The following is a 26,148-nucleotide window of genomic DNA, read 5'->3' as shown; positions in this document are numbered from 1 at the left end:
CACAGCTCCCGTGGCTCCGGGTGACACCTGCATGCCCACCGCTCCCCGGCTCTCCCCACTTGTACATCGGCACCTCGAATGGCATCTGAAGTTTAACGTGGCCCACAAGGCCTGTGCGACTCCCCGCACCCACCGCGCCTGACCTTCTGCGGCTTCTCCCGCCCAGCCATCGAGTTCCTGAAGAATCTCACACTCCACCTGGCCTCCTCTTTCAGCAGCCCCCCCCACCCCATCCCGGCAAGTCCAGTCAGCCCCACTCCAAAACAGACCCCAGCTCTGCCCACATCGTGCCAAGACCAGTGCCCCCTCCGGGTGACTGCAGGGCCTCTCCCTGGCCACCAGCTGCATACCTGTTGCCACCCCTTCTTACACAAAGGAGGCAAGACCGAGTCTCCCTCCTGCCTAAGCATCTCTCCCCCATGGTCCCTGGTCCCCGGAACGAGCAGGGCCTGCCTGCCTCTCTGGCCATCTGACCTACCCAGCCCTGGGTCACTCTGTCAAGCCACACCAGCTGCTTGCTTTTTCTCAAACACGGCACCCTCACTGCCACGCCAGGTCTGGGCACCAGCCTGTGCCAGGCCTCAGATTCTGCGGCGGGGAGGGGGGGGCTGCTCATCACTCAGCCTCAGCCCCCCCCTCCCCAAAGCCCCCCGTTCGCTGGCCTGCACGGCGCCCACCGCCAACCGGAATCATCTTTCTTCACCTGCCGTCTGCCGCCACCTGGAATTAACGTGCAGCCAGAGCGGCTGAGTCACGCTGCATCCCAGGCCTGGCCCCCCTGCTTCACTGGGAAGCAGGTGGAGGCACATGTACTCTTGAGGTAGGAAAAAAGCAACCGGGGAGGGAGAGACTCGAGGCGGGGAACGGGCACGGAGCCTACCACTGGACATCGACGGGTGGGCCACGGACGGGAGACAGCCCGGCAGCTTGCGCCAACGGCCCTCTGGGACCACCCCCAGCAAGGAGGCAGGCCTTGGCCGCAGGGACCAGAGGGTGAGGCCCCCGAGTGGCGGCTAACGCTGAGTGGGCGCTGGGGGCCAGGCACTGGCCTGTACCCCCCACGGTCATTATTCCACTGACGCCTCCAACCCCACCAGGGAGTGGGTCCGGGCAGTGGACCCACTTTGCAGTGGACCCACTTTACAGATGAGTAAGCTGAGGTCCGCGAGATGAAGTCAGTTGGCACGTTTGCGCAGCAAGGAAGAGCCCGCGCTAGGACCACCCCGCTAGGGGGCTTCCCTGGGGTCCGCAGTGTTCTCAGGGGTGAGGCCGGTCCTGCCCCGTGCCTCCACCCCAGACACAGCTCCCAGCCACCACCGTGCCCCGCGGCTTACTCACTGGAAGCAGTTCCTGGCTCCGGCGGTGCCCCTCAGGTACTGACGCAGGGAGTCCAGGAACTCGACCAGCTGCTCAGGGCACACGGCCATCTCCTGCCGGACCAGCTGCAGATGCTCCGGGACCACAGGACCAGTGAGCCACCCTGCAGGCTCCCTGGCAGCCCGCCTCCCCCGGGACCCCGCCCATCCCAGGAGCCTGCCTCCCCAGGACAGGACAACTTCTTCAGAATAAAACCGACCCACACCCCCCTACACACACACACTTTTCATTCTTACACGTAGAAACTAGCGAAAAATGAGCTAAACTTAAGAAGCCAAATACAGGGAGTAGTCCCACAAGTGCTGAAAAAAACAGACAGAGACGTTTAAAGAGGCTCCAGAGAGACTGGGAGCTGCCTGCAAGGCTTCGGGTCCAGGACACAACAAAACGAGTGACCAGCAAAATTGTTTCTGATTGAATCGGCATTTTGACGTCACTGTCCTGCTGATTACGTTGCTCTGGGCCCCACTGATCACAGCCCTGGAGCCTCTAAGAATGCTCATGGGAGGGGAGGGTGGCCAAGTGCTGGGGCTGCATCTCCCCTTGTGGTGGTCCCAGGGACACTAAGCCACCTGCATCTTGAGGCCTGGCTCAGGCAGGGACGGGGCCACAGGAGAGGGGTCCTCACCATGTTGGTGCTTTCTTCATCCGAGAGATGCTGCTGGAGGTCAAACCAAAGGGTCTGCAACAACAAAGCGTGAAGAGAGGCCAGAGACAGAGGCCACCGCTGCAGGGAGGCTCCCAGGACCACCACAGTGACACCTGAGCTCCCAGGGCCACCGAAGAGCTCCAGCCCCTCCACCCCATGGTTCCAGCGGCTCTGGAGTCCCCAAGCGGGTGGGAGCTCCCAGGGCCAGGCCTCTCTGCGCAGGGCTCAGCCCACCCTCCAGGCACAGTGCTGGCTCAAGAGAGGAGCCGGGAAGCCAGGCTGCAAGGCCAACCACAGCGAGTGGCACAGATCCCTTCTGGCCGTGGCATCCAGGGGGCACTGGAGCCACAGAGGCCAAGCACGCCAATTGCAGAGCACACGAAGGAGGCTCCCCTGTGCTGAACCCAGGACGCTGGGGTTTTGTCACAACTTCCGCCGACAGCCTTGCTGGCAACAGGTTCCCCGACAACTTACACGTCGCCCCCAGTCACAGCCCCTGGCGCCTCACGAATGTAACGGCCTGAATGAGGTGGTCTGTGCTCGCTGGCCTTCCACCGGCCCTGGGGGCTAAACCCTCTCTACCAAATCTTATGTAACTTGCCAGACTCCCCGAGGTCGTGGCTGCCCTACTGTGAGCTCTAGGAAAGCAGGAAGCCCGTGCACTCTCACGTGCTTGTGTCTGTAATGGTGCCCAGCACCATCATTGCAGAGCAGAGAACCCAGAGGCCACAGAAGCGGGTCCAGGGTCAGAGTCTGACTTTGATGCCAAGCCTCTCTCCTGATCCACGGAATCAGGATCCTTCTTCCTTTCTCGTGGGCACCCCAATAAAGGCAACCTCTGTGCCCATCCCTGTCCATCCTCCACGAGGGCAGCCCGTGTCCCTGGTGCAATCCCGCACCCACCCGGCCGATGTGCAGGGCCATGACCCATGCAGTCACCACCTGGACATTCTTAATAATGTTGAAACTAGGGGCCCCATAAATTACACACCAGTCCCAGAGAGGGTACTGACTTTCCGGGGACATAGGGTGTGCATGTAGGCGTTTGTAGGCGGCCAAGGTCTGCTTGGCAGGGCAAGTCTCTTTCCGTGGTTTTAAAACCGTGTAGATGGGCTCCTGGAGAGCACTGGTTCCCTTGATTTCTCCTGGCCAGCTGGGCCCCGCGGCAGTGAGGATGAGGTAAAGATGAGGGTGGAGGAGGGGCGGCGGCACCCACGTCTGCGCCCCCCGCCCCGTCTCCCTGCCTCGCCGTCCCAGCGTTCCAGGAGCCCAGGCACAGCTAGGAGCGCTCAGGTTCGCCCTTGGAGGGCGGGGTCCAGAGCAGGTCCCGGATTGGCCCCTGCTCGCAGCTCGGGCCAATCAGAGGCTGGGAAGAGGGCCCCCGCCCCGTCTCCAGGACGCCCAGGTGCTCCTTGGTTTCCAGCCAGCCGGTTGTTAAGGCGACTGGGGCGCTAAAAATAAACTTCAAAGAGCCTCCCCCTGGGGGCGCCCGCAGAGTTGTTATGACAACCGGACCTCAGGGTCCCCGCCGAGCCTTTCCCACCGCTCCCACCCAGCAGCTGGCTTTAGTGGGGGGGGGGGGGGAAGCCGGGGGAGCGGGGGGGAGATCCCACCTCGGCCTCAGACCTGCAGGTGGGATGGCCGCCTCCTCCCTCGGACTCCTCTCCAAGTCTCAGCCTCACCTCCTCCTGGGGAGCCCCACCCACTGCCCTCACGAATCCCTCAGAACTAACCCACAAACCCATCAAAGCACTATTTTTCTTTTGCCCTTTTGCAAAAGATATAAAAAAAATTCAGCGAAGTAGGAAAAATGTAAACTTGCCACTGCAACCCCACAGCCTGGAGATCCCTGCTCTCTTGGTTTATGTCGATATAAAGGTATGGTATGTGTATAGGTTCTGGCATCAGAATGTCTAATAATAACTGCTAAACAACATTGTTAATATTAAATGCTAACTATGCAGCAGGCTCTGTGCTAAGCCATTAAGACATCATTTAATTTAATCCTCACAATGACCCTGTGAGAGGTGCCATTCTGATTATTTTCTCTGTGGTTAGAGGAGGACTCAGGTTCAGAGAGGGTAGGTCACTGGCCCAAGGTCACACAGCTGTTAAGCGGTATAGCCAGGATTCAAATACAGGCAGTCTGATACTGGAGCCTGTTGGTAAACCTTAAGGCAAATTATTTTCTTTCTTCCAACGAATGATAATCGTTATGGGCTGAACTGTGTTCCCCCAAAATTCATATGTTGAAGTCCCAATCCCCAGTACCGCGAAACGTGACTATATTTGGAGACAGGACCTTTGAATAGGTGATTAAGTTAGAATAAGGTCACATGGGTGGGCTCTAATCCAATATGACTGGTGGCCTTATAAGAAGAGATCAGGACACAGACACACACAGACACAGGGAGAAGACGGCTGTCTACACGCCAACGAGAGAGGCTTCAGAAGAAACCAGCCCCGCCAACATCCTGATTTCAGATTTCTAGCCTTGACGTGTGAGAGAATAAATGCCGGGGTTTAAGCCCCAGTTCTGGCAGCCCTGCAAAGCGAACACAATCGTATCCTGAGTGCCTACCGAGCCGTGAAATGTTCTCCGAAAACACGATCCCATAAAGGCTGTGCCACTTTCCATCACTTGTGGATGTGTCACGTCACATTTTAAGAAACTTCACGCTGCCGGTCATTCTAATCTCTCCTGGGACATCACCATCCCTCACCCACCACCTTGCTGGGTCTAGGCTACCACCTGCCCAGACCACGCCGCCGCCTTAACGCCTCCTTGAAGCTCTGTCCCCTTGCTGCCCGTGGCCCTGCCATCTACTTTCTGTTCCTCGAGACGCCCCTCCTGGCTGCCCGCCCACCCTCCACAGCCGCTCCTCTCCTCGGCTCCTATACAATGGACCCGTTCCCGGCGTCCACCCTTAGTCCTCCACCTGGGGAATGTCCTTTCCAGGGCTTCCTGACTTCCGTCTCGAGCTCTGGCCTCACTCTGCACTCCCTGGGGGCTGGGAGGGCGGAGGGTGGATGCAGGGACAGAGGCGAGGGCTCAGTGGGCTCACCTTGCTCTCCAGCCGTCCTATCAGCCCCGCCAACCTGCTGACCTGGGCTTCCAGGCCCTCCTCCCTGGAGTCTGAGGTGACTGGGGAAGAAGAACAGAGATGCTGAATGGCAGGGGGCAGGGCCAGGCCTAAGGTGGAGGGGAGCTCCCGGCCCCGCCCCGGCGCTGAGACCTGTCCCCAGCCCTCCCAGGCTCGGTCCCCATGGGAGGCTCAGGCCCCATGTGGACCACTCTCAGAATTCCCCCCAGGACCCCCCAGCCAGTGCCCCCCACTCTGGGCCACTGCTCGCTCACCAAGTGGGAAGCTAGTCCCTTGCTCCACGGCCATGAGCTTGTGGTTGTGGGCGTAGACGGGAGTGGAGCTCCCAGACCAGGTCTCCACTATGCTGTGGCTGGGTTTGCTGTGGTTCTGTCTGCAGAGGAGTGGGGCAACACACACTATGAGGGGGGCTGCAGGGGGGCTCTGGCCGCCTGTGGCAGCTTCGACAAACATTAAGCAGCGACTGGGGGCTGAAATGTGCACAGAACTCACTCCGTGGAGCCCCGGCCCTGTGAAGTGAGCATCGTGGCCTTTGTTTTACAAAGGGGGACACCAGGCCCACTGGCCAAGGCCACGCTGCAAGCGGGGCCGGGTTGGGATGAACTCAGATCCTTTCCAGGAACCCAGACCCTGTTCCCGGGAGGTTTAGTTCCAGGGCCGGGCGAGGCTGAGCCAGGCCCCCAGCCTCCCCACAGCCCACGGCTGCCCCTCTCCCCGGCCCTGCCGGCCTCGCTGGGAGCCGATTCAGCGTTCACTGCCCTCTGGGGTGGGGGGCCTGCATTGGCTAACAAGCCCCCTGTCCAAAAAAGGAAGCCCTAAGACACAGTCGACAGCGGGCATCTGACAAAGACCCGTGATCCTGACCTCAGCCTGGCCCCATCCTGTCGTGACGCCACCCGGCACGCACGCTACTGATGTGGACACACACGCACAGCACCCGGCATCCCTGACGTGCACACACAGCCCACCAAACACTGTGCCCGGCACGTGGTAGTGACTCAACAAATGCCCAAACCCCCATGTGCAAAAATGCTGGAAAACCCACCACAGACGTACATATCCCCCCAACACACACACACACTCCTGTGTGCACGGCCGACACGCCTGGTCCCCAGGGCTGCCTTGCTAATGTTCTGGAATTTGCCTCCTGTGAGCCTGAAAGCCCAGCAGCCCCTCCCTGTGCAGAGGGGCCAACCCCCGCCCCAAGGGAGGAGAAAGGCTGGCAGAGTCCTTGAGGTGTCAGTCGTGGCGCCTCAACAAACTCAGACCACGAGAGGGAACAGTGGGAGTCCCCCAAGGGCGGCAGGGTCTGAACCAGTGGCTCGTGCCTGGGTCACGACGTCCCCAGGCCTGGGAAAGAGGATGCTCAGGGGACCTGCAGCTGAGAGCCGAAACAGGTGAGATTTGGGCAGTCTGAGGTGGCAGTGCCTGTCACCTCAGATGTGTCTCCCCATCGCAGATGTGCCACCCCTGCCAATAACATCCCCAAGTAAGCTTCCAAAAATGGGGCAGGCAGGTGTAACGGCTGACACGTGACGGAACTGGCAAAGCGCAGGAAATTGGCTCTGAAAATCACGCAGCAGTCCTATCTGTTCTGCAACAGGATAGAAACCGCAGGTTTTAAAATCAAGATAGTGATAAAAAAAGAAAAATGAAGAAAATCTATGTGACAACTTCCAGAGCTGAGGCTGTTAACCCTGGGAACCCTCCGAATCACAAGACTGACCAGCTATGCAGAGTCCTGGGCTCAGCTCCCAGGGACCCTAATCCAGCGGCCACGGCCGGAGCCCAGGAATCTGCACTGTGCATATCCTAGGTGACCGGGCTGCAGGTGTTCAGAACAAAGGCATTTTGCGAACAGCATCACTGAGCAGCCTTTGCAGTCATATCTGACTGGGACAAGCCCCCCACCAACCAAAAAAACACAAACCCCCAGGCCCAGCAACCAACACCCTGCTGTGCTGGGTCTCTGCCTGGGAAACCGCGGGAAGAACCGGCACAGAGGAGTTGGCCGGAACTTGGGACAGCAAATGGGAGGGCTCGTGGCCCCCAGGGGCTGGCCCTGCCAGGCCGGAAGGAGACTGCTAACTCTCCGGACCCCCATCTCACCGCCCCAACAGTGTCCCCCTGCAAAGAGGGGGGACCCCAGGTACTTTTCCATGGCTTCAAGGACCCACAAACAAGGCTTTAAATAACACTAACATTGGGAGAAAACCCCTTCATTTCACTGCTCTTTCAATCGTTCTGAGGTCATGCTTTGATGCTCCTGTTTTCAATGCCCATCTATGATCTCACAGCCTCTCCTTCTGAACAAAGAGGGAGCAGGCCTCAGGGTCCAAGCTGACTGCAGGCACCAACAGCGCTTGTTTTTTCAATTTCTTCACTCACAGCATGTGATACTTGTTTTCGAATGATGGTAACAGCCACCAGAGTCTCCTAAATTTATTCCCAGGTTTTAAAAAATGAGTCAAACAACAGAATAGTTTTAGCTAAACAATAATGTGAGCGATATGGAAATGTGGCCAAATTGATCAGAGCCTAGGAACTAGTCGTAACTCTGTGAGAAGGCGGGTATATAATCGTCCCCACTTAAAGAGCTGGGGAAGTGGAGGCACAGAGGGGAACAGCGGCTTCCCCAAGGTCACCCAGCCCCCAAGCACACGAACGTCCCCACCAGGCAGCAGGTCAGTGCACACACGGCCCACTCCCACGGCCCACTCCCACAGGCCCCCACAACGTCCCATGGACGCACCGGATCTGGCTGGTCTGCTCTTCGATGGCCTCCACCGCACTCTCCACCGAGCTCAGCAGGGACTGGATCTGATTGGCCGTCTCCTTCAGGAGGAAGCGTGTCACAAACTGGTCCACGTTGCTCCCGCCCTCATACACCTGTGGCGGGAAGGCAAGGGGCACAGAGGGGAAAGGAGTTGGGGAGGGATCGTGGGTAGAGAACTGGTACAGGGGTGGGGGGACACCTAGGGTCAGTGTCTCTGCACTGGGATGGGGGTATCACAGGGCTCCAGCATGAAGGCAGGGGTATGGACTCAAGAGACCAAGGTTTGAGCCCCGGCTTCACCAATTACTAGTACTGTGACCTCCATACCACAACAGAAGTCACCGTAGTAGCTATCTCATAACACTGTAGTAAGGACTGAATGAAAAAATTATATAACATGCTCAGCACTGTGTTTGTCACATAGCAAATACCCAGTATACAGTGGCTGCTATGATGGTGATGATGATGAGAAAGGCGGTGGTGGGTCACTTATGTTCAACATAGTACTGGAAGTTCTAGCCCCAGCAATCAGACAAGAAAAGGAAATGAAAGGTATCCAAATTGGAAGGGAAGAGGTAGAGTTGTCACTATATGCAGATGACATGATACGATAAATAGAAAGCCCTAAGGACTCCACAGAAAAACTACTAGATCTAATAAAGGAATTCAGTAAAGTAGCAGGATACAAGATTAACATTTGGAAATCGGTTGCATTTCTTTACACTAACAATGAAACATCAGAAAGGGAATGCAAAAAAACAATACCTTTTAAAATCGCACCAAAAAACCACACAAAACCTAGGAATAAACCTGACCAAGGAGCTGAAAGACTTATATGCCGAGAACTATAAAACATTAATACAGGAAATTAAAGAGGATTCAAGGAAATGGAAAGATATCCCATGTTCTTGGATTGGAAGAATATTGTTAAAAATCACAAAACTACCCAAAGCAATCTACAGATTTAATGTGATCCCTATCAAATGACATTTTTCACAGAACTAGGATAATCGAAAAAGTTATACGGAACCATAAAAGACCCAGAATTGCCAAAGCAATCCTGAGGGGGGAAAAAAACAAGAAAGCAGGAGGCATAACTCTCCCAGACTTCAGACAATACTACAAAGCTACAGTAATCAAAACAATGTGGTACTGGTACAAAAAGAGACACACAGATCAACGGAACAGAATAGATAGGCCAGAAATAAACCCACACACCTACGGTCAATTCATCTTTGACAAAGGAGGCAGGAATATAAAATGGGAAAAAGACAGTCTCTTCAGCAAGTGGTGCTAGGAAAACTGGACAGCCACAGGTAAATCAATGAAATTAGAACACACCCTCAAACCATGCACAAAAGTAAGCTCAAAATGGCTTAAAGACTTAAACATAAGACATGACACCATAAAACTCCTAGAAGAGAACATAGGCAAAACATTCTCTGACATAACATGTATCAGTGTTTTCTTAGGTCAGTCTCCCAAAGACATAAAATGTATCAATGTTTTCTTAGGTCAGTCTCCCAAAGCAACAGAAATAAAAACAAGAATAAACAAATGGGACCTAATCAAACTTACAAGCTTTTGCACCACAAAGGAAACCATAAAAAAAAACAAAAACACGAAAAGACAACCTACAGAATGGGAGAAAATATCTGCAAATGATGCGACCAACAAGGGCATAATCTCCAAAATATACAAACAGCACACACAACTCAATAACAAAAAAAACAAGCAACCCAATCCAAAAATGGGCAGAGGATCTAAGCAGACATTTCTCCAAAGAAGACATGCAACAGCCAAAAGGCACATGAAAAAATGCTCAACACTGCTAACTATTAGAGAAATGCAAATCAAAACTACCTCACACCCATCAGAATGGCCATCATTAAAAAGTCTACAAATGACAAATGCTGGAGAGGGTGTGGATAAAAGGGAACCCTCCTACACTGTTGGTGGGCATGTAAGTTGGTGCAGCCACTATGGAGAACAGTATAGAGGTTCCTCAAAAAACTAGAAACAAAGTTACCATATGATCCACCAATCCTACTCCTGGGCATATGTCCGGACAAAACTATAATTCAAAAAGATACATGCACCCCTGTGTTCACAGCAGCACTATTCACAATAGCCAAGACATGGAAACCACCTAAATGTCCATAGACAGATGAATGGGTAAAGAAGATGTGGTACATATATACACAATGGAATACTACTCAGCCATAAAAAAAACACAAAATAATGCCATTTGCAGCAACATGGATGCAACTAGAGATTACCATACTAAATGAAGTAAGTCAGAAAGAGAAAGACAAATACCATATATCATCACTCATATGTGGCATCTAAAGTACGGCACAAATGAACGTACCTACAAAACAGAAACAGACTCATGGATATAGAGAACAGACTGGTGGTTGCCAAGGGGGAGGGGGAGTGGGGGTTTGGAATTAGCAGATGCAAACTATTATACATAGAATGGATAAACAACAAGGTCCTACTGTATAGCACAGGGAACTATATCCAACCTCCTGGGATAAACCATAATGGAAAATATTTTTAAAATGCATGTATATAACTGAGTCACTTTGCTGTACAGCAGAAATTAATACAACATTGTAAATCAACTATTCTTCAATAAAAATAATTTAAAATAACTAAATTATAAATAAAAAATGTAAAAAAAGATGGTGGTGGTGATGATGGTGGTGGTAAAGGTGGTGGTAATGATGGTGATGATGGTGAAGATGGCGGTAATGGTGGTGGTGATGGTTATGAAGAGGATGCTGATGATGAAGGTGATGGTGGTGATGATGGTAAAGATGGTGGTGGTAATGGTGGTGGTGAAGATGGCAGTAATGGTAATGGTTATGAAGATGGTGATGGTGGTGGTGTTCTTGATGTTGTTGTGGACAGGGATAAAGTATTAGGGAAGAAGAATTCACAGCCTCCTTCCTTCCTTCCTCCTCTGAGGTGGATTCTTTGGGCCAGGCATGGTGTCACATGCCTGCAGTCCCAGCTTCCTGGGAGGCTGAGGCAGGAGGATCACTTGAGCCCAGGAGTTCCAGGCTGCAGTGCACTAGGCCCTAAGTTCGGCATCAACGTGGTGACCTCCCGAGAGCAGGGGATCACCAGGTTGCCTATGGAGGCATGAACCAGCCCAGGTCAGAAAAGAAGCAGGTCAAAACTGTGCTAAGTAAGCCCACACACCTGCGGTCAGTTGATCTTAGACAAAGGAGGCAAGAATATACAATGGGGAAGAAGTCTCTTCAGCAAGTGGTACGGGGAAAGCTGGACAGCCGCAGGCAAATCAGTGACGTTAGAACACACCCTAACACCATAAACAAGAATAAGCTTAAAATGGCTTAAAGACCTAAACACAAGACATGACACCATAAAACTCCTGGAAGAGAACAGAGGCAAGACATTCTCTGACATCAAACATACCACTGTGTTCTTAGGTCAGTCTCTCAAGGCAACAGAAGTAAAAGGAAAAGTAAACAAATGGGACCTAGTCAAACTTATAAGCTTTTGCACGGCAAAGGAAACCATAAAAAAAAAAAAGAAAGAAAGAAAAGAAAAGACACTACAGACTGGGAGAAAACATTTGCAAATGATGTGACCAACAAGGGCTTAATTTCCAAAATATACAAACAGCCCATACAACTCAGTAACAAAAAACCAAACAACCCAATCGAAAAATGGGCAGAAGACCCAAATAGACATTTCTCCAGAGAAGACATAGAGATGGCCAACAGGCACATGGAAAGATGCTCAACATCACTGGTTATTAGAGAAATGGAAATCAAAACTACAGTGAGGTACCACCTCACACCGGTCAGAATGGCCATCGTTAAACAGTCTACAAACAACAAATGCTGGAGAGGGTGCAGAGAAAAGGGAACCCTCCTCCTCTGTTGGTAGGAATGTAAGTTGGTTCAGCCACTGTGGAGAACAGTATGGAGGTTCCTCAGAAAACTAAAAATAGAACTACCATATATATGATCCAGCAATCCTACTCCTGGGCATATATCTGGACAAAACTATAATTCAAAAAGACACATGCACCCCTATGTTCCCAGAAGCCCTGTTTACAATAGCTAAGACATGGCAACAACCTAAACGTCCATCGACAGAGGAATGGATAAAGAAGATGCGGTATATGTATATATACAATGGAACATTACTCCACCAAAAAGAATGAAATAATGCCATTTGCAGAGATCATCTAGAGAGTATCATACTACGTGAAGTCAGAAAGACAAATACCACCGTATATCACTTATATGTGGAATCTAAAATATGACATACATGATCTTATTTATGAAACAGAAACAGACATAGAAAACAGACTTGTGATTGCCAAGGGGGAGGGGGTTGGGGAAGGGATGCAGTGGGAGTTTGGGGTTAGCAGATGCAAACTATTATACATAGAATGGATAAACAACAAGGTCCCGCTATATAGTACAGGGAACTACATCCAATCTCCTGGGATAAACCATAATGGAAAAGAATATGAAAAAGAATGTATATATAACTGAATATATACACATATACCTGAATCACTTTGCTGTACACCAGAAACAATGAACACAACACTGAAAATCAACTATACTTCAATAAAAGAACAAAACAAAACCCCCAAAACCCACCTGTGCTCATCAGTAGTGGCACAGCGCCTGGGAATGACCACAGCGCCCCAGCCTGGGCAACACAGCGAGATCCCACCTCTCTCGTTAGGGGAATTCTGCCTCTCCTAAGTGTTCTGTATGTCCCCTAAATAAACAATAAACTTTTGCCTTTAAAAATAAAAAGGTGGGGGCTTCCCTGGTGGCGCAGTGGTTGAGAGTCCGCCTGCCGATGCAGGGGACACGGGTTCGTGCCCTGGTCCGGGAGGATCCCACATGCCGCGGAGCGGCTGGGCCCGTGAGCCGTGGCCGCTGAGCCTGCGCGTCCGGAGCCTGTGCTCCGCAACGGGAGAGGCCGCAGCAGTGAGAGGCCCACGTACCGCAAAAAAAAAAAAAAAATGACACTGTGCTGGGAAGCTGGTCCCTCAAGCCCTGTGCTGCTCTCTGGCCTCCCCTACCAAGACCCTACCCTCCTGAGCCACCTGCCCCGGCACCTTGGAATTCTGCCCAGTCCCCGGCCAGGCAAGGGCTCTCAAGGAAAGAAAATTAAACCATCCATCACTCTGACTGGGAATTAATTAGCAATAATTGCACAAGGGAACCACGGCTACAGACAGAGAGATTGAGAAATGGAGGCCAGGGCGGGGAGCAGGGGAACACGGCTATGGGTGGAGAGGGGCCGAGAGGAGAGGTGCACGCAGACGGGGAGGTGTGGAGGTGGACCTCCTGCGCCACCCATCAGACCAGGCGCGCTGGCGGCAGGCCCCAACGGGGGGAGCCGACGGCAGAAAGCATGCCGGGTTCCGGCAGCCTAACGCACTGCAGTGATCAATTATCCTTCCTAGCAGACAGCTGAACTCACATGCAATCCAGTGATCGATGGGCTCTGGACAAATGAGCCCAAAGAACAGGAAGACAGAACGAGGTAAAAAAACAAAACCAAAACTGAACAAAAAGAGAAAGGCTGCTAGAAGCCAGCCATCAAGCAGAAAAAGGAGCTAAAGTGAGTATGTTCAAAGCACCCAGATGAGTGACTCAGGGTGCAGTCAGGGATCAATAAGTGTAACTGGTTAGTTGAATTAAAAAAAAGACAAGATTTTCAAAAGAGTCAAAATGCAGCTTGTACAGTTTTGTCCTCCGCTACCACTGATGCCTCAGCCGACAGGCCAGCTCCGCAGATTTCAGAGGGAAAGAGGCAGAGCTGGGAATTCCACAACATGTGGACAAGTTATTCACATGCAGGGTAACAGGGAGACCTTCAGAAATCTGCAGATCTCTGAAAGTTTATCAAATGAGCACCTTTCCGGCAAAGAACGCCTAGGAATTTCTCCCAAATCTTCTAGGGCTGAATCACAGAAAAATATTCTTGAATAGGGAAGTTGTGGAAAAAAAGTGAGGGTGATCACCCGAATGAAAATGAAGGTTACAGAGGTTAGGAAATAAAAACATTGACCACTCATAGTTAAATTTTAATCACATTGGACTCAGGGAATAAGAGTGTCGAAGTATGGAAAAAGAGCCAATCATCTCAAAAATTGTTTTAATTTCACAAGAGGGAATAGAAAGTGTTCTTTATTAGCCAGGTATAAAAACAGGATTAAGAGTGTTAACAATGTATGTTTTAGAAGTCCCTAGTAAAATGAAAACTAGAATGTTTACCTTTGAAATCATAATCAATGCCATAAACAAAGCAGACTACCAAAAGGGAAAATGTCAAGAAAGACGAAGGATCATTAAAAAATGGGAAGCGTGTAAGATTACGACAGCAGCCAGGCCAGACAGATCATAACAACAAAGAAAATCTGCCTAAATTGCCCCACGTAAACACACAGTCCCAGATCTGACCAAACGAGGTCCATCTGGAAGCGTATATAAAGCAAAGGAGCACCAAAGGATTTGCAAAGAAAAGCCTGTGCAAAGATTCTGCTGCCAAATTTGATCGAATGACTGGGACAGGCTGCAATACCACGATCAAAGTAGAAGTTAATGGGAAAGCATTACGTAAGATTAAAAGGGTAAGAATAAATGGCAGAAGGCATAATGCATTACAAGCACATGACATTATTAAATCTTCGTGCATTATTAAATCTTCGGGCATTATTAAATCTTTGTGCAATGGGAGAGGATATTGCTACAAGTACGGCTATGCGGGGTTAGATGAATAAAACCACTTTATAAGGCAATTCTACTTTATATCAAGAGCCTTAGACGGTCCAGTAATTCTCTACTTTTGATAATCTATTCTTAAGAAATAATGCAAAATGTGGACAAATACTGATGTCCCAAGGCTGGTGTTAATTGATCTTAATAGCAAAACCCTGGAAATAATCTAACATCCTCAAGAACAGGAATAGTATGTAAATTTAGGGAAGAATATTTAAAATGATACTTTTAAACAGTTTTATTAACATGGGAAAGGTGTCTGTTAAAATGTTAGGTGAAAAAAAGCAGAAAAATTTTTGTACACAGAATGATTTTAAGTGTATTAGAGAAATACCCATAGAAAAAAAGGCTCAATGGTAATAAAGTGGTAACAGTGGTTAGAGATAGTGGGAATTAGAAGTGATTTGAAAGTTTTCTTTATATTTTTCTCTACTTCCTAAATTTTGAATATTGAATATGTACCATTTAGGTAACAAAAGTATTACAACAAGGTCTATAGGCGTCAAACGGCATGGCTAAATAAACAGGAAGGAAATATTAGAATTTTAAAGATTAAATGTCAAAACACAATTTAGTGTGAGAAATTAGTTCACCAGTGTCCCACAGGACAGATAAAATAGAAATAATAAATGTCTATTGTAAAGGGCATTACTGGGAAAATGTGAAAGTCTTTAAAATGGGCAAAAAAGATGACTGGTTCCTCGTCTAATACACCCTTCTAGGTTATCTAGGTCTTTCCTTGTTTGGGAGCTATTTTTAACACTCTAGCATGTAGGACTTCCCTGGTGGTGCAGTGGTTAAGAATCCGCCTGCCCATGCAGGGGACACGGGTTCGAGCCCTGGCCCGGGAAGATCCCACATGCCGCGGAGCAGCTAAGCCCGTGTGCCGCAACTACTGAGCCTGCGCTTTAGAGCCCGCGAGCCACAACGACTGAGCCCACGCACCTCAACTACTGAAACCCGTGCACCTAGAGCCCGTGCTCTGCAACAAGAGAAGCCACCGCAACGAAGAGTAGCCCCCGCTCGCCGCAACTACAGACAGGCTGCGTGCAGCAATGAAGACCCCATGCAGCCAAAAAAATAAATTTTAAAAACAAAACAACAAAAAAACTCTAGCATGTAAAAACTTGACAATAATGCAAATAATTCTCATCCACAGAAATGCATATGAATTTTGTCTCGCAGAATTCAACTGACTATTGTCCTGTGGACAGTGACCAATTTTGCATTTATTCACAGATTCATCTCAGAATTCCTGGTTGCCTATATACATGGCAAATGTTCTTTGAATTTCCCTTGGACACAGTGTAACATCCTACTGGTTCTCAAATTAAGGAGTTAAATAAAATCTTTCACATGTGTATACTTTATATTTGTACAAGAGACAACTTTACCTTTTTACAAAGTTGTCTTTTTTTTTTTTTTTTTTTTTTTGTGGTATGCGGGCCTCTCACTGTTGTGGCCTCTTCCGTTGCAGAGCACAGGCTGCGGACGCGCAGGCTCAGCGGCCATGGCTCACGGGCCCAGCCGCTCTGCGGCATGTGGGATCTTCCCGGACCAGGGCACGAACCCGCGTCCCCTGCATCGGCAGGCGGACTCTTAACCACTGCGCCACCAGGGAAGCCCCAAAGTTGTCTTTTAACAACATATATTTCACAACAAAGAAGAGATAGTTATTTTCAGATTTTATACTCTCAAAGTATGATCCGCATCTTCTTCCCAAGTATCCATGGGAGAATTATAAAAACAAAATAATATGGGACTTCCCTGGTGGTGCAGTAGATAAGATTCCACGCTCCCAACGCAGGGGGCTGGGTATGAGCCCTGGTCAGGGAAATACATCCCACATGCATGCTGCTAGAGTTTGCATGCCACAACTAAGGAGCCTGCCTGCCACAACTAAGGAGCCTGCCTGCCGCAACTAAGACCCTGCACAACCAAATTAAAAAAAAATTTTTTTAAGTCAAAATAATATGCAGTGAAGAAATCTCAAAAAAATTTTAAAAAATAGAATACAAACTACTGGTTACTTGGTTTTATCCTAATACCATGAAATGAGAAATAAGTGAGGATATAACAAACTATTAGAGAATACTGAGAGAGGAAATATTAAGCCTATATACTAAAATCTATCACTGCAGTGAAAGTATCATTCAAAGGTAGATTTCTAAACTTTCAAACTTTATTATCCAAAAAAATGTAAGCATTCCTTTTCACATATGAAAAAGTATACAGCAACAACAATAAACCAAAGGAAATAGGTGGTAGGAAATAATAATGATAAAAACTATAAATACAGTAGATTCAGTAGTAGATACAGAATCAACATTGCCAAAATGACCATACTACCCAAGGCAATCTACAGATTCAATCCAATCCCTATCAAATTACCAATGGCGTTTTTCACAGAACTAGGACAAAAAATGTCAAAATTTGTATGAAAACACAAGAGACCCCGAATAGCCAAAGCAGTCCTGAGAAAGAAAAACAGCTGGAGGAATCAGGCTCCTTGACTTCGGAATATACTACAACTACAGTCATCAAAACAGTACGGTACCGGCACAAAAACAGAAATATAGATCAATGGAACGTGACAGAAAGCCCAGAAATAAACCCACTCATCTGTGGTCACCTAATCTATGACAAAGGAGGCAAGAATGTACAAATGGAGAAAAGAGAGTGTCTTCAGTAAGTGGTGCTGGGAAAACTGGACAGCAGTTTAAAAGAATGAAATTAGGACATTCTCTAACACCATACACAAAAATAAACTCCAGACGGATCAAAGACCTACATGTAAGGCCAGACACTATAAAACTCTTAGAGGAAAACATAGGCAGTACATACACTCTTTGACATAAATCGCAGCAGTATCTTTTTTGAACCACCTCCTAGGGTAATGAAAGTAAAACCAAAAATAAACAAACGGGACCTAATTAAACTTAAAAGTTTCTGCTCAGCAAAGGAAACTATAAACGAAACGAAAAGACAACCCACAGAATGGGAGAAAACATTTGCAAACAATGCGACTGACAAGAAATTAAATGCTGAAATATATTAATTCACATAGCTCAGTATCAAAAACAAACAATCCAATCAAAACACGGGAAGAAGACCTAAACAGACATCTCTCCAAAGAAGACATCCAGATAGCCAAAAAGCACATGAAAAGATGCTCAACATCACTCATTATTAGAGAAATGCAAATCAAAACTACAATGAGGTATCACCTCATACCAGTGAAAATGGCCGTCATCAAAAAAAATCTACAAACAATAAATGCTGGAGAGGGTGTGGAGAAAAGGGAACCCTCCTGCACTGTTGGTGGGAATGTAAATTGATACAGCCACTATGGAGAACAGAATGGAGGTTCCTCAAAAAACTAAAAATCGAACTACCGTATGACCCAGCAATCCCACTCCCGGGCATATACCTGGAGAAAACCATAATCTGAAAAGAAACATGCATCCCAGTGTTCACTGCAGCACTATTTACCAGAGCCAGGACATGGAAGCAACCTAAATGTCCATCAACAGAGGAATGGATAAAGAAGATGTGCTACATATATACAATGGAATATTTCTCATCCATTAAAAAAAGAACAAAATAATGCTATTTGCAGAGTGTCATCCTGAGTGAAATTAAGTCAGAGAAAGACAAACATCGTATGATATCGCTTATATGTGGAATCTACAAAAAGGGTACAAATGAACTTCTTTACAAAACAGAAACAGAGTCACAGATGTAGAAAACAAACTTCTGGTTACCAGGGGGTAAGGGGGGAGAGGGATCCATTGGGAGATCGCGATTGACATGTACACACTTCTACATATAAAATAGATAACTAATAAGGACCTACTGTACAGCACAGGGAACTCTACTCAGTACTCTCTAATGGCCTATATGGGAAAAGAACCTTAAAAAGAGTGCATATACGTATATGTATAACTGATTCACTTTGCTGTACACCTGAAACACAACATTGTAAACCAACTACACTCCAATAAAAATTAAAAAAAAAAAGATACATGCACCCCAATGTTCACTGCAGCACTATTTACAATAGCCAAGACATGGAAGCAACCTCAATGTCTACTGACAGAGGAATGCATAAAAAACATGTGGTACATATATACAATGGAATATTACTCAGCCATAAAAAGAGAATGAAATAATGCCCTTTGCAGCAACATGGATGGACCCAGAGATTATCGTACTAAGTGAAGTAAGCCAGACAGAGAAGGACAAATATCATGATATCGCTTACGTGTAGAATCTAACAGAAAAAAAAAGACACAAATGAACTTATTTCCAAAACAGAGGCTCACAGACACAGAAAACAAACTTATGGTTACCAAAGGGGAAAGGGTGGTGGGTGAAGGGATAAATTAAGAAGCTGGGATTAACATATACACACTACTATATATAAAACAGATAACAAGGACCTACTGTATAGCACAGGGAATGCTACTCAATATTATCTAATAACCTACAAGGGAAAAGAATCTGAAAAAGAATATATATATATATATATGTATATAAACTGAATTGTGCTGTACACCTGAATCTTACACGATATTGCAAATCGACTATACTTCAATACAAAAGATTTTTTTTTAACGAAAGAATAGAATTAAAAAATAAATACAGGAGAAAACATACTATATAAATTAAATTTAAATAAACATGTCAGGGGCTCGTTTCTAGAAACAACTAATTAAAACAGGCAAAACTCTGTTAAGTAGAAGTTTAAATGCAGCAAAACAGTACAACATTTAAATCAAGACCTGAGCTGTAACAGCAGATGTTTTATTAAACGTCATCTGCGTCATGTGCCTGTTTTGTTTCGATGTTTTAGAATTAAAAAAAAAAAAATCATAAGAACATACTATGCATCATCGATCATAAAACTGAACATGTCCACGGCAGTTTTGTTTAAAAATATACAAAAATGGACACCAAAAGTTTACCTAAAATTAGGATTGACTTTAAAATCACTATTATAATAATCCCCTCCCCCTGTTTAGTACCTCCACCCAAGCCTATGGATTAATTCTTTCTATTTTTCAATAGAAACATGACTCTAAGTTAGAGAAGCTGATTCACACATAGAAGAAAGATATTCAAAACCACCTACAATTCACTCCCTATCACCCAATCTCAATTCCTGATAGAGACAGAGATAAAACACTCAGCTAGTGACAAGATTCAGCAACGTGGTAAAAGAATAATGTGCCAGTTAGGGTTTATCACAGGAAGCTAAGGACTGTTCAATAGGAGAGAATCTAATAACAGAACCCACCCCATCAACAGTGTAAGAGAAATCATATGATCCCTGAAAAAATATACCAAAAAGGCATTTGAAAAAAAAATTCACTACCACCCGCTAAGGCAACATTTAACGAAGGGAACACAGAAGTATTTTTTATCAGACTGAAGAGGCTTCTAAAATAAGAGCTGCTATTAATATTATAATTAGTGAAGAACTACTAGAGAGATGCATTTGAACTTCAGGAGCAAAACAAGGATGTCTGACGTAGCGCCATTACAATGTGTGAGAATTCAGGGTAAACGCAGCAGGACACAACAGAGAAACAGGAGGAACACATATCAGAAATGAAGACAGTAACTACACTGGTTAACCATGATACTATGACTGCCTATCTACAAAAGCAAATGAGTCGCCCTAAATCAATGGATGCAAGAGACATATTTGAAATAATCAACGAGCTGCACTTCTCCCAACAAAACTGGTTAGAAAACACGCAAGAAATGCCAGTCACCATTGTGACAACCTATCATAGCATCACCACCATCACTAGGAAATCATGCAGCCTTTGGTACACTCTAACAGCAAAAATCCTGCAAACTGCTTTAGGTTGTATCGGTAGATGTTAAAATCCTCTCCCTTTTACCATCACATGAAAAAGAGTAAAATACCTAGGGTGGGTGGGAGGGAGGGAGACGCAAGAGGAAAGACATATGGGAACATATGTATATGTATAACTGATTCACTTTGTTATAAAGCAGAAACTAACACACCGTTGTAAAGCAATTATACCCCAATAAAGATGTTAAAAAAAAAAGAATAAAATACCTAGGAATAAAACTACCTAAGGAGACAAAAGACCTGTACTCTGAAAACTGTAAGCCGCCGATGAAAGAAATCGAAGATGACACAAACAGATGCAAAGATATATCACGCTCTCGGACTGGAAGAATCAATATTGTCAAAGCGACTGTACTATCCAAGGCAATCTACAGACTCAATGCAATCCCTATCAAATTATCAATGGCTGGGCTTCCCTGTAAAACATTTTTAAATTTGTGTGCAAACACAAAAGACCCCGAATAGCCAAAGCGGTCCTGAGAAAGAAAACCAGCTGGAGGAATCTGGCTCCTTGACTTCAGAATATACTACAACTACAGTCATCAAAACAGTATGGTAATGGCACAAAAACAGAAATGCAGATCAATGGAACAGGATAGAAAGCCCAGAGATGAACCCACTCACCTATGGTCACCTAATCTATGACAAAGGAGGCAAGAATGTACAATGGAGAAAAGATAGTCTCTTCAATAAGTGGCACTGGGAAAACTGGACAGCAGCTTAAAAGAATGATATTCGGACATTCTCTAACACAATACACAAAAATAAACTCAAAATGGATTAAAGACCTAAATGTAAGACTGGACACTATAAAACTCTTAGAGGAAAACATAGGCAGAACACTCTTTGACATAAATCGCAGCAATATCTTTTTTGATCCACCTCCTACACTAATGAAAATTAAACCAAAAATAAACAAGTGGGACCTAATGAAACTTAAAAGCTTTTGCACAGCAAAGGAAACCATAAACAAAACAAAAAGACAACCCACAGAATGGGAGAAAATATTTGCAAACGAAGCGACCGACAAGGGCTTAATCTCCACAATATACAAATAGCTCACACAGCTCAATATCAAAAGGAACCAAACAACCCAATCAAAAAATGGGCAGAGGATCAATGCAGACATTTCTCCAAAGAAGACATACAGATGGCCAAAAAGCACATGAAAAGATGCTCAACATCGCTCATTATCAGAGAAATGCAAATCAAAGCTACAATCCGAGGGATTGGTGGCGCAGTGGTTAAGAACCTGCCTGCCAATGCAGGGGGCATGGGTCCGACCCCTGATCTGGGAAGATCCCACATGCCGCAGAGCAACTAAGCCTGTGCGCCACAACTACTGAGCCTGTGCTCTACAGCCCGTGCTCCACAACAACAGAAGCCTGCACACCGCAACGAAGAGTAGCCCCCGCTCGTTGCAACTAGAGAAAGTCTGCGCGCGGCAACAAAGACCCAACACAGCCAAAAAACCAAAAAGAAAAACAAAAAAAACTACAAAGAGGTATCACCTCACACGGTCAGAATGGCCATCATCAAAAGGTCTACAGACAACAAATGCTGGAGAGGGTGTGGAGAAAAGGGAACCCTCTTGCACTGTTGGTGGGAATGTAAATTGGCACAGCCACTATGGAGAACAGTACGGAGGTTCCTCAAAAAACTAAAAATAGAACTACCATACGACCCAGCCATCCCACTACCGGACGTATACCCTGAAAAAATCATAACTCAAAAAGAGCCATGTACCACAATGTTCACTGCAGCTCTATTTACAATAGCCCGGACATGGAAGCAACCTAAGTGTCCACTGACAGAGGAATAGATAAAGAAGATGTGGCACATACATACAATGGAATATTACTCAGCCATAAAAAAACCCAAAATAATGTCATTTGCAGCAACATGGATGGACCTAGAGATCATACTAACTGAAGGAAGTCAGACAGAGAAAAACAATCATATGATACCACTCATATGTGAAATCTAATTTTTAAAAAAATGATACAAATGAACTCATTTACAACACAGACACAGACTCACAGACATCAAGATCAAAATTATGGCTACCAGAGGAAACGTGGGGGCAAGTGATAAATTAGGAGGCTGGTATTAATATATACACACTATTATAAATAAAATGGATAACTAATAAGAACCTACTGCATAGCACAGGGAACTCTACTCAATATCCTGTAACAACCTATATGGGAAAAGAATCTGAAAAATAATGGATATATACATATAACATTCACTTTGCTGTACACCTGAAACTAACACAACATTGTAAACCGAGTATACTCTGATAGAAAGTTTTAAACAACCAAAAAAACACAGTATTTTGAAGAGATTAAAAAAAGCCAGAAACAGATTTACAGGTATTGACAAGAAACTTACGGTTACCAAAGGGGAAACGTGGTGAGGCGGGGGGGGGATAAATCAGGAGTTTGGGATTAACATACACACACTACTACATATAAGATAGATAACCAACAAGGACCTACTGTATAGCACAGAGAGCTCTACTCAATAATCTGTGATAACCTATATGAGAAAAGAATCTGAAAAGCAATGAATATATGTACAACTGAATCACTTTGCTGTATACCTGAAACTAACACAGCATTGTAAGTCAACTATACTCCAATAAAATTTAAAAAATAAAATAAAATCGTCTCTTGATAGAGAATTGTGTCACATCTCTGAATAGTTATGCCCGAAGACCAAGAAACAAGTATGCGTTTTATTAATACGGAAGACAACATTGCTGGGCAGTGGCTCCATTCCCAGATTTGAAAACTGAGGCTCAAGGCGGTGAGTTCAATCGCAAGGAGTCCCATGTGGGCAACCAGTGTGCCTCACTCAGCCGTGAGGAGAGGGGCTGGGGCTGACACACTGCACAAGGGTTCCAGAGCTTGGGGGCTTTCCATGCTGCCCTCTATGAATGCTCCCATTCCACAGATGGAGAAACTGAGGTTCAGAAAGAGAAGTGACTGGCTGGGGTCCTTCAGCCTGGTCTGGCTGACTTCATCAGCTAAGCTCCCTGGCCTCAACCAGCAGGTGGGGCTGGTCTTTCCTGAGCTCCCACAGCTCAGACAGGCTGCACGCCCTCGGGCATTACATGTCCATCACAGCGCAGCCCACTCCCTCCTACACGCCTTGGTCAGCTTGGTCCCATGCTGTGCTCCATACCTCCGGCCAGGTCCCTGACTCAGTTTCCCCTCCCATTTGAGCAGGAAGCTCTGGCTCTCTGGCCACGACCCTACAGGGTTCATCTTTCCGAGCCTGTTTCCATAGTTATGAAAGCTATGTTTCCATGGTTATGTCACTTATAGCTATGATTGACTGTCGTTACCCACAGGGCTGCTGGGGGGATTAAGTGAGCGTTTAATAGAGGCTCTGTCATAGAGCCTCGGGAAATTCACGGTGACTCTTCTCCGTGGATACAGAGAAGGAACACACTCCACTGCTCCCCCCAGAAGCACCAGCCAGAGTCGGTGCAGACTCACAGGTGGGAAACAGCTGGGAGGCGGGCCGCTTATGCCCATCTGAGCTACAATGACACCCAGCCCACAACCTGCCCCATCTCCCTCCTTCCGCCCTCCTCCAGGGCATAAATGCCAACAAGGAGGTGACAGGCCTGCGGGCACAGACTCTGAAGCCACACCCGAGCCCTCTCTCCAGGACACGCGGAGTCCTGCCCCTGGCTCCCTCCCAACACTCCTAATGGATCCACGGCCCAGCTCACGTCTCCTCGTCTGGACACGGCGTTCTCACCCCAGACACCCTCAGCTTCCCGGTCAAGTTCAGATGCTCAAGTCCACTCCCATCCCACCCCACCCGTAACCCTGTAAAGGGCGTGGCATCGTCAGGTCTGACACCTGTCCGAGGACCCTGGGGTCCTCAGGGTGACTGCCGCTCCCTTTCTAGGACTCCATCCCAGGACCAAGCTCAACTGTGGAAAAGGGCCTCGTGCTCGGAACCAGACACTGCTAGACAGTGCCGATCAGCAAGGCACTCCAGGCACTTCACAGTTTCCCTCACTCTCTCTAGAAGCCCCAAGCAAAGCCCACTTCAGAGCCAGATTCACCCAACACCTGTCATCACAAATCCAGGCACCCTTGCGTGAGGACGTTCTGGGGAAATGTAGACCCAAACCAGCACTCGAGCCCTCGGACCCCCAAGGGCCACCCACACCCGCTGACCTTCTTGGTGTAGCCCATGGCCTTCAGGACAGAATGATTCAAGGTCTCCAGGGAGGCCAGCACGTCCTCGTAGTCCCCCATGTGGTCCACAAAGTAATCTGGGGGAAAGGAAGGCAGGGGTCACAGGTCATAGGAGGACCATGCCCCTCCCCCGGGCCCTCCCACCAATCCCATCTGTGCCCCTCATTCATTGCCTCTCCCCAGTCCCCTCCCCTCACAGAAAACACACCCCAGCCAAGCCTCTGTCCCTGCACAACCAGCACCTACCACACAGCTCCTTGGTGTCCACATGGCTGCAGAGACAGAGAATGAGAGGGACTCAGAGACTGGCCTGTCCCGTGCCTCCCGCCCTCCTTCCCTCCCTAGCGGGCACAGCCCAGTGTGGCTGGGAAAACACCTCCTGGGCCTCTTCTCTTTCCACCCTATGTGCCGACACTGTGACCCCGGCTTTACAGGTGCGGGAACAGCAGGTGAAGGATGCCGCCCCCTCCAGAGGGTTCCATGTGTGTGCGTCTGTCCGACCCCCTCACCGTGCTTCGCCACCCCTTTCCTCTCCCAGAGCCTGCCCACCACATCAGGAGCCGATGGGGCTAAACCGGGGGCTGGGAAAAGCGAGGGGAACAGCCCACGTATATGACAGGCTGTCAGCAGAACTCTCCCGAGACATCCCTGCCTGCTGGGTCCTGGGCTCTGCTGGGGGTGCGGGTTGCCCTCCCTGCTCTCACTCTAGACCTGGGATCCTCCTGTCCTTCCTCAGAGGAGGCGGAACACGAGAAGGCCACCCACGCCGGGGAAGGCGCAGGCGGCAGCCTCAGAACGCAGACACGGCGGGGCGGGGCGCTGGGGGCGGGGCGCTGGCGGCGGACGCCAAGGGACCTGAGCTCTGTGCAGGTTCTGATGACCTTCCCTTTCTGGGCCCAGTTCCCTCACTGAGAGATGCCGGCCTACAGAGTGCGCCGGCTTCGTCAAGAGGCTTCTGGGAAAAGGCCCTGCAAACTCTGTCTTGGAGGTTCCCCTGATCCGCATCACCTGGTGAAAAGTGCTGACAAGTCCTGCAGAAAACGAAGCCTGTTTAATTGTGCTCAAAGTAGCATTTCACCGACCTTTCTGAGCCGTGTGAACGGTTTTGGGCAGAAAACCTGTTTAGCATCCCAAGGAGGGGATGTTTACAGCTCACAATCTGGGGAACGTTGGAAAGAAGACACCCAAAGGTCTTTAGAGGTCTGGGCTTTGCTAGTGCTAAGTCCGCCCACCCACACTCACAGACGCTCACCACTGCCGCCTCCTCCCAGGCCCAGCTGCCCGAATGAGGATGAATAATCCACAGGCACCTGCCGCTCCCCTTTCAAGCTCCCTGGGGCG

At 47.9% G+C, this 26,148-nt stretch overlaps 1 protein-coding gene across 3 annotated transcripts in view; it reads right to left on the bottom strand.

Moving 5' to 3' along the window:
* Window positions 1-26,148, bottom strand: part of NECAB2 (N-terminal EF-hand calcium binding protein 2) — a 37,068-nt gene that overhangs the window by 1,915 nt on the left and 9,005 nt on the right. Inside the window, exons 4-10 of one of the 3 annotated variants that reach the window (XM_065899131.1) lie at window positions 25,054-25,079; window positions 24,787-24,884; window positions 7,883-8,019; window positions 5,385-5,503; window positions 5,092-5,171; window positions 2,006-2,059; window positions 1,339-1,451 (exon numbers count right to left, since the gene is read on the bottom strand). In XM_065899131.1, coding sequence (XP_065755203.1) covers window positions 1,339-1,451; window positions 2,006-2,059; window positions 5,092-5,171; window positions 5,385-5,503; window positions 7,883-8,019; window positions 24,787-24,884; window positions 25,054-25,079 — 627 coding nt within the window. The remainder of the gene's footprint in view (window positions 1-1,338; window positions 1,452-2,005; window positions 2,060-5,091; window positions 5,172-5,384; window positions 5,504-7,882; window positions 8,020-24,786; window positions 24,885-25,053; window positions 25,080-26,148) is intronic. The other 2 variants (XM_065899132.1, XM_065899133.1) reach the window with 2 other exon arrangements.

The sequence above is a fragment of the Phocoena phocoena genome, chromosome 20 (genome assembly GCF_963924675.1).
Source record: "Phocoena phocoena chromosome 20, mPhoPho1.1, whole genome shotgun sequence".
In the NCBI taxonomy this organism is placed as follows: domain Eukaryota; kingdom Metazoa; phylum Chordata; class Mammalia; order Artiodactyla; family Phocoenidae; genus Phocoena; species Phocoena phocoena.
Note: the sequence above shows the minus strand (reverse complement) of the source record. Positions and strands in the feature narration are given on the sequence as shown.